The following is an 8,878-nucleotide window of genomic DNA, read 5'->3' on the forward strand; positions in this document are numbered from 1 at the left end:
TCTGTCTGTCTGTCTGTCTGTCTGTGTCTGTCTGTCTGTCTGTGTGTCTGTCTGTCTGTCTGTGTCTGTCTGTCTGTCTGTCTGTCTGTCTGTGTCTGTCTGTCTCTGTCTATCTGTGTGTCTGTCTGTCTGTCTGTGTCTGTCTGTCTGTCTATCTGTCTGTGTGTCTGTCAGTACTTACAGTCCCACACTGATCACTTCAAACACTCACGTGTGCTGTGTCTGTGAGTCTGAGTTTTCCGAGGCTTCCATGAATGCCTCAGCGGCTCTCTGTGGGAACAAACGGCCGCACACTCAGTGCCCCGTGAGCGGAGGAGGAGGAAGAGGAGGAGGCCCGAGGAGCGAACGAACGGACCAATCAGAGAGGTCGGTGAGCTCCGAGGCTCCTCCCCCTACTCCCCCTACTCCTCCTCTTCCTGAACATTCCTCATCTTCCTGAACTCAAGAGAGGACAGAGGAGGACCGACACGCAGAGACACAGAGAGACAGAGACAGAGACACACAGAGACACGGAGAGACAGAGACACACAGAGACACGGAGAGACAGAGACACACAGAGACAGAGAAAGACACAGACACGGAGAGACAGAGACACGGAGAGACAGAGACACACAGAGACACGGAGAGACAGAGACACGGAGAGACAGAGACACACACAGAGACACACAGAGACAGAGATACACAGAGAGACAGAGACACACACAGAGACAGACACACACAGAGACACATAGAGATACGGAGAGACAGAGACACAGAGACACACACAGAGACAGAGACACACAGAGACACGGAGAGACGGAGACACACAGAGAGACACGGAGAGACGGAGACACAGAGACACGACGGATCCATTCAGCTCATGACTGTGGACACTGACACAGAAGGTGGGTTTCTGTTCTGGTTCTGTTCTTTATTATGAAATGATCTCCTCTGTGAGCTCCTTCAGAGGAGCTGAGGGGAGGTCAGGGGGTCCTGATGAGGGTCTGGGGGGTCTGATGGGGTGTGGGGGGTCCTGATGGGTCTGATGGGGTCTGGGGGGTCCTGATGAGGGTCCTGATGGGTCTGATGGGGTCTGGGGGGTCCTAATGAGGGTCTGATGGGTCTGGGGGGTCCTGATGGGTCTGATGGGGTCTGGGAGGTCCTGATGAGGGTCTGATGGGTCTGGGGGGTCCTGATGGGTCTGATGGGGTGTGGGGGGTCCTGATGGGTCTGATGGGGTCTGGAGGGTCCTGATGAGGGTGTGGGTGGGGCTTCTTCAATGAAACTTAGGCAGGATTTAGATTAATATGTCATTTATTTGGATTCATGTCTTCAGCAGAGTTTATCAGACAGAAACATGATGAGGGTTATTAAATAACATGTTTTAAATGAATCATTCAGAGCAGAGATGGAGCGCTAAGTGTCTGTGTGTGAGTCTGTGTTCATACTGTTAATGATCATTTAGAGCAGCTGCTGTCTTTACTCCATTACTCCACTTGCTCCTAAATATGATCCAGAAATATATTCTCCCCAAAAGTCACGTGACTCTGACAATACTGACATGTGTTTAAAACTGTCCAACAACATTACAGAGTGTTAAACTGATCACAGTAACTGAAACCTCCTCAGTCTGCTGAGGGTTAATGATGATCACACGAGGACACTTGTTAGTCTGTTCCAATGAATGAGAGGAAGGACTCTTGTCTCTGTGGGATCCTTGACATTGAGAAACACCCAGAGTCTGAATAAAACACTGACTCTGTCGCTCTGGAGGAAACAGAGTCGAGCTTCAGTCATCAGTCTCTGCAGGAAATCATCTCCAGGATCAGAACTGATCCAGGATCATCTCCAGGATCAGAACTGATCCAGGATCAGCTCCAGGATCAGATTGGATTGGTGGTCCTGCAGGTCGATGGGTCGCAGTGTGAAGACAAAGAATATGTTTTATTTTGTGGTGAACTGTCCCTTTAACATCAGCCGGGCTCCCACAGACCTACAGATGAATATGTATCATGGTCGTCCGTTGAGTGTAACCACGTGTGTGTGTGCTCCTGCAGGTCGATGTTGGGTCGTGGCGTTAAGAGGAAGTGGAGTTGTGTGGAGGAGCTGGAGGTCGATGTCCTGCCTGCAGCCGCTGCAGAGAAGGTGAAGGATGTGGAGGAAGACGAGGGCACGTTCCTGGTGGGTCCGTCCAGATTGGACACGAGCCACCTGCAGCAGCGTCAGCTGGTGCTCGGCCTGTGTTTGGAGAAGCTGCGGGGGTACCAGGCGGGGGTGGAGCTTAGCCTGCGACGCTCCGTCCTGCTCATCAACATGCTCAGAGAGATCCAGGAGGACATGCAGAGTGACGGGGCAGGAACTTGCACGCCGGACGTGCTCCTCCACCCGGATTCCTGTGTTCTCAGGGACACCTTCAGGGAGGACATCTCGGTGACGTGTCCCGGGTGTGCGGAGGATGACAAGGACAGCCTGTCTCCCCTGCCGTCCCCGGAGCTCCCGTCTCAGGAGACGAACATCTTGCCTGACCAGCAGAAGCCTCTTCCCTCAGCGGCAGTCAGTACTTTCAGTGATGCAGTCAACGCCATGGGCTACCTCAGCGACCTCACCCTGGATGACATCTTCGAGGACATCGACACGTCCATGTACGAGACGTCAGACCTGCCCTCAGCCTGGGTGGCGGGCTCACTGTGGCCCGTCAGCGTGTCGCTGTGGGCAGATGATGACGTAAAGCTGCTCTCTCCCAGCCACGCCTCAGCTGGAAGTCTCCAGTCCTGCCTGATGGACCTGAACGAGCTGGACCACATCATGGAGGTCCTGGTGAAGTCCTGATCCGACTCTTGGACGTTTGCTGCACCTGATCAAAGACTCTGATGACAGCGGAGGAGGCGGGGATCATGGACTGATACCAGAATGCTGGACTTTAAGACTCCGTCTGATGAACTTCCTGATCACAGAGCTGACGTGTGAGGAACCGTCAAACATCTGCATTTATTTATTCATGAAGGTGTGCCTCAAACTGAACTCTGAATATTTATTATGATAAAGAACCATTTGTAAAATGTCCTGATTCTGGTCGTTTGAACTCAGGTTGACAAAAAACGGCAGGTACAGATTTTTATGCAAAACAGCTTCACTCTGAAACTTTACTGTTGATATTCAACAAGGCAGAGAGAGACCGGTCTCTACGGCCTCAAGTCTCAGATCTCTGCGGCTTCAGGTCTCAGAGCTCTGTGGCCTCAGGTCTCAGGTCTCAGAGCTCTGCGGCCTCAGAGTCAGCCTAAGTCGAAGCAACATGTCTGAGTGAGTCCACAGCTGAGGAGGAGAAGGAGGAACCTGATCCGCCAGTGTGTGTGCGTCAGTCGGACTGTTGGATAAGACTTGGTTGATTATTAATTGAATCCCTTCAGTCAGCCCGGAGGGTCAAGGTTTCGGCTCCTCTCACTGTGACTGGATGGTTTTTATCTGCAGCTTTATTTGGCTCATGAAAAGGAGACTGTGGCCACTGAGTCCGTGGACGTTCAGTCTCTGCAGACGAACGCCATGTTCACGCTGTGTCACAGAAGATATGGTCGACGTCTTGTTTCTCTGACAGAGTCAAATGTTTGAAGAGTTTATGAAACATTATCATTATTATTATTATTATTTATGAATGAAAACCAGCCACAGCCTGCAGCTGATGTCATCTGTAGGTTTGAGTTTAATTTACTATTCACATTTCTTTATGACCTCTGACGATCGAGCCTATTTACAGTTAATCCATCATGTCATCAATGACACATACAAACATGTATTTAAGGTCCCGTCTACACCTGGACACATGTTCCTGAAAACAGATATTTTTCCTGTTTAAAAAAAAAACTGTCCACACGACTTTTGGTTTAAAAAATATATCCGACCAAACTGGACAACAGAGACGACCTTCAACGTTAGCTACCACCTGGTGTGTGACAGGAAACAACGTGTTGAGGCTAACGTTAGCTACCACCTGGTGTGTGACAGGAAACAAACGTGTTGAGGCTAACGTTAGCTACCACCTGGTGTGTGACAGGAAACAAACGTGTTGAGGCTAACGTTAGCTACCACCTGGTGTGTGACAGGAAACAAACGTGTTGAGGCTAACGTTAGCTACCACCTGGTGTGTGACAGGAAACAACGTGTTGAGGCTAACGTTAGCTACCACCTGGTGTGTGACAGGAAACAAACGTGTTGAGGCTACCGTTAGCTACCACCTGGTGTGTGACAGGAAACAAACGTGTTGAGGCTAACGTTAGCTACCACCTGGTGTGTGACAGGAAACAACGTGTTGAGGCTAACTTTTCCAAACAGATCCAGTTCCATGCAGATCTCATCACTGATGACTGAGGATGAAGGAGCGGACTCATACATACGTGTGATGCTCTGGACATGCTAACGTTTTCCTTTATTCTTCATTATCCACAGTCCCACTGTGGACAGTGTCCTACTGTGGACAGTGTGCACAGTGTTAGAAATCTGTTATTGAACGTGAAGACATAAAGGAAAATATCTGTTTTCAAGAACCTGTTGTAGCGGCCTAATATCTGTGTCAGTGTTGCCAGATCTCGCGAGACAAATAAGCAACCAGGCATGTGAAAACAAGCCCAAAACAAGCAACGTTTTCTACGGAGCCCCCCGAGGTTCCGGTGAGAGAAAATTAAATAAACTGTGTGCACGGTTTTACAGTCCGTGGGGACAGATTGTCAATTTACATCCATGTGGACAGATGTAGTAAACTGCGCAGTTTATTTATTTTTCTCCCCCCTGAGCTTCAGGACAACGACCACAAGAGGGAGTGAAACCACCTTTTAACATTATTTAACATTAGAAAACAGATGGGATATCAAATATAGACTGATGTACTAAGTACATTATATACACAGTAAACCTCTGATAATTAACATTTGCACACACAAATAAATATCATCCTGAATTCACAAATTATTTATTTATTATTGCTTTTTATGCACTCATCTAACTTTTTTCTTTTAGTTACAGGAATGACGTTTTCCTAACCAGAAAAAAAAGAGATTGCCCTGCTCTGCCTCTGATTGGCTAGTACTCGTTGCATAAGGGTCAGAGTCAATTAGAAGCAGGATGCGGGTGGGAAAAACTCTGCTGTCTCCTGTGTGTATGGGGAAAGGGAGGGACAGAGGGAACAGGCAAGACAAACTATCTTACGTTTAAATAACATATTGAAAATATCTGCTTGACAACTTATTATTGAGCTGGGAACAAGCCCAAATAAACAACTACGCTTTAGAAACAAGCCCAAAAAAACGCGATCCGCGACTACCAATATTTGTAAGCGACTTTACAGAAAAACAAGCCCAAAGTTGCTTATAATAAGCGGACTTGGCAACACTGATCTGTGTCCATGTGTAAACACAACGGTGATGTAATCATGGTGATGATGTGTCTAAATGAGAAGCTGATCACCTCACGTCAACAGTCAGGAGGACGCTGCCACGTTCCAGACCTGAGGAACCAACTATTGAACCAACAGAACCAACTATTGAACCAACTATTGAACAAATAGAAACAACTATTGAACCAACTATGGAACCAATAGAACCAACTATTGAACCAACAGAACCAACTATTGAACCAACTATTGAACCAACAGAACCAACTATTGAACCAACAGAACCAACTATTGAACCAACTATTGAACCAACAGAACCAACTATTGAACCAACTATTGAACCAACTATTGAACCAATAGAAACAACTATTGAACCAATAGAAACAACTATTGAACCAACTATTGAACCAACAGAACCAACTATTGAACCAATAGAAACAACTATTGAACCAACTATTGAACCAATAGAACCAACTATTGAACCAACTATTGAACCAACAGAACCAACTATTGAACCAATAGAAACAACTATTGAACCAACTATTGAACCAATAGAAACAACTATTGAACCAACTATTGAACCAATAGAACCAACTATTGAACCAGCTGCAGCCTGAGTCTGAAGTTTTACCACCATGTTTGATGAGTTTTAAAGTTAATGTCTATTTGAATCCTGTTCTACCTTCTCAGGTCTGTGTGTGTGTGTATGTGTGTGTGTGTGTTGTTGGGTTACACTCCATCATCAGTGTCCTCTCAGTGTTCTCCTTTCAGATCAAAGTGTCCCGTCCTGTCTCTCTGTGTCCTCTCTGTGTCCTCTCTATGTCCTCTCTATGTCCTCTCTATGTCCTCTCTGTGTTCTCTCTGTCCTCTGTATCTCTGTCCTCTCTGTGTCCTCTCTATGTCCTCTCTATGTCCTCTCTATGTCCTCTCTGTGTCCTCTCTATGTCCTCTCTATGTCCTCTCTGTCCTCTCTATGTCCTCTCTGTGTCCTCTCTGTCCTCTGTATCTCTGTCCTCTGTATCTCTGTCCTCTGTCCTCTGTCCTCTCTGTGTCTTCTCTGTCCTCTGTCTCTCTGTCCTCTGTCCTCTGTCTCTCTGTCCTCTCTGTGTCTTCTCTGTCCTCTGTCTCTCTGTCCTCTGTCTCTCTGTCCTCTGTCCTCTCTGTGTCCTCTCTGTGTCCTCTCTGTGTCCTCTCTGTCCTCTGTATCTCTGTCCTCTGTATCTCTGTCCTCTGTCCTCTGTCCTCTCTGTGTCTTCTCTGTCCTCTGTCTCTCTGTCCTCTGTCCTCTGTCTCTCTGTCCTCTCTGTGTCTTCTCTGTCCTCTGTCTCTCTGTCCTCTGTCTCTCTGTCCTCTCTGTGTCTTCTCTGTCCTCTGTCTCTCTGTCCTCTGTCCTCTGTCTCTCTTTCCTCTGTCCTCTCTGTGTCCTCTCTGTCCTCTGTATCTCTGTCCTCTGTATCTCTGTCCTCTGTCCTCTCTGTGTCTTCTCTGTCCTCTGTCTCTCTGTCCTCTGTCCTCTGTCTCTCTGTCCTCTCTGTGTCTTCTCTGTCCTCTGTCTCTCTGTCCTCTGTCTCTCTGTCCTCTCTGTGTCTTCTCTGTCCTCTGTCTCTCTGTCCTCTGTCCTCTGTCTCTCTTTCCTCTGTCTCTCTGTCCTCTGTCTCTCTGTCCTCTGTCCTCTCTGTGTCCTCTCTGTCCTCTGTCTCTCTGTCCTCTCTGTGTCCTCTCTGTCCACAGCGTGCCTTACTACTGATCCTACTCTATCTGAGCTTCATTGATAAAGAGTGGTTACAGAAACAGCTGAGCCTCCATTGTCTCTTTTCTCTGTTCAACCAGAGTCTGAGCTTCATGTGTCCTAACAGAAGGAGGAGGAGCAGGAGGAGGACCTCCACACCTCCACACCTCCACACCTCCACACCTCCACACCTCCTCACCTCCACACCTCCTCACCTCCACACCTCCATACCTACACACCTCCACACCTCCTCACCTCCACACGTACACACCTCCTCACCTCCACACCTCCATACCTACACACCTCCATACCTACACACCTCCACACCTCCTCACCTCCACACGTACACACCTCCTCATCTCCACACCTACACACCTCCTCACCTACACACCTCCTCACCTACACACCTCCTCACCTCCACACCTACACACCTACACACCTCCTCACCTCCACACCTACACACCTCCTCACCTCCTCACCTCCACATCTACGCACCTCCTCACCTCCACACCTCCTCACCTACACACCTCCTCACCTCCACACCTACACACCTCCTCACCTCCACACCTACACACCTCCTCACCTCCACACCTCCTCACCTCCACACCTACACACCTCCTCACCTCCACACCTACACACCTCCTCACCTACACACCTCCACACGTACACACCTCCTCACCTCCACACCTACACACCTCCTCACCTCCACACCTCCTCACCTACACACCTACACACCTCCTCACCTACACACCTCTTCACCTCCACACCTCCTCACCTACACACCTCCACACCTCCACACCTACACACCTCCTCACCTCCACACCTCTTCACCTACACACCTCCTCACCTACACACCTCCTCACCTCCACACCTCCTCACCTCCTCACCTACACACCTCCACACCTACACACCTCCTCACCTACACACCTCTTCACCTCCACACCTCCTCACCTCCACACCTCCACACCTCTTCACCTCCACACCTCCTCACCTACACACCTCCTCACCTCCACACCTCCTCACCTACACACCTCTTCACCTCCACACCTCCTCACCTACACACCTCCACACCTACACACCTCCTCACCTCTTCACCTCCACACCTCCTCACCTCCACACCTCCTCACCTCCACACCTCTTCACCTCCACACCTCCTCACCTACACACCTCCACACCTCCTCACCTCCACACCTACACACCTCCTCACCTCCACACCTACACACCTCCTCACCTCCACACCTCCTCACCTACACACCTCCTCACCTCCACACCTACACACCTCCTCACCTCCACACCTCCTCACCTACACACCTCCTCACCTCCACACCTACACACCTCCTCACCTCCACACCTACACACCTCCACACCTACACACCTCCTCACCTACACACCTCTTCACCTCCACACCTCCTCACCTACACACCTCCACACCTCCACACCTACACACCTCCTCACCTCCACACCTCTTCACCTACACACCTCCTCACCTACACACCTCCTCACCTCCACACCTCCTCACCTCCACACCTCCTCACCTCCTCACCTACACACCTCCACACCTACACACCTCCTCACCTACACACCTCTTCACCTCCACACCTCCTCACCTCCACACCTCCACACCTCTTCACCTCCACACCTCCTCACCTACACACCTCCTCACCTACACACCTCTTCACCTCCACACCTCCTCACCTACACACCTCCACACCTACACACCTCCTCACCTCTTCACCTCCACACCTCCTCACCTCCACACCTCCTCACCTCCACACCTCCTCACCTACACA

General features: G+C 49.6%; 1 protein-coding gene across 1 annotated transcript; it reads left to right on the forward strand.

Moving 5' to 3' along the window:
• Positions 1-427: 427 nt before the first annotated feature.
• LOC117266692 (SERTA domain-containing protein 2) lies at positions 428-7,152 on the forward strand. The gene is made up of 3 exons (XM_078175397.1): positions 428-629; positions 810-884; positions 2,037-7,152. Exon 3 carries the CDS (start codon positions 2,041-2,043, stop codon positions 2,806-2,808), a length of 768 nt encoding a protein of 255 aa, XP_078031523.1. The 5' UTR covers positions 428-629; positions 810-884; positions 2,037-2,040; the 3' UTR covers positions 2,809-7,152.
• Positions 7,153-8,878: the final 1,726 nt, after the last annotated feature.

This window comes from Epinephelus lanceolatus, chromosome 15 (genome assembly GCF_041903045.1).
Source record: "Epinephelus lanceolatus isolate andai-2023 chromosome 15, ASM4190304v1, whole genome shotgun sequence".
In the NCBI taxonomy this organism is placed as follows: Eukaryota; Metazoa; Chordata; class Actinopteri; order Perciformes; family Serranidae; genus Epinephelus; species Epinephelus lanceolatus.

What these genes read in the sequence shown, in the direction of transcription:
- LOC117266692 (XM_078175397.1), top strand. Translation starts at nt 2,041, where the DNA reads ATGTTGGGTCGTGGCGTTAAGAGGAAGTGGAGTTGTGTGGAGGAGCTG.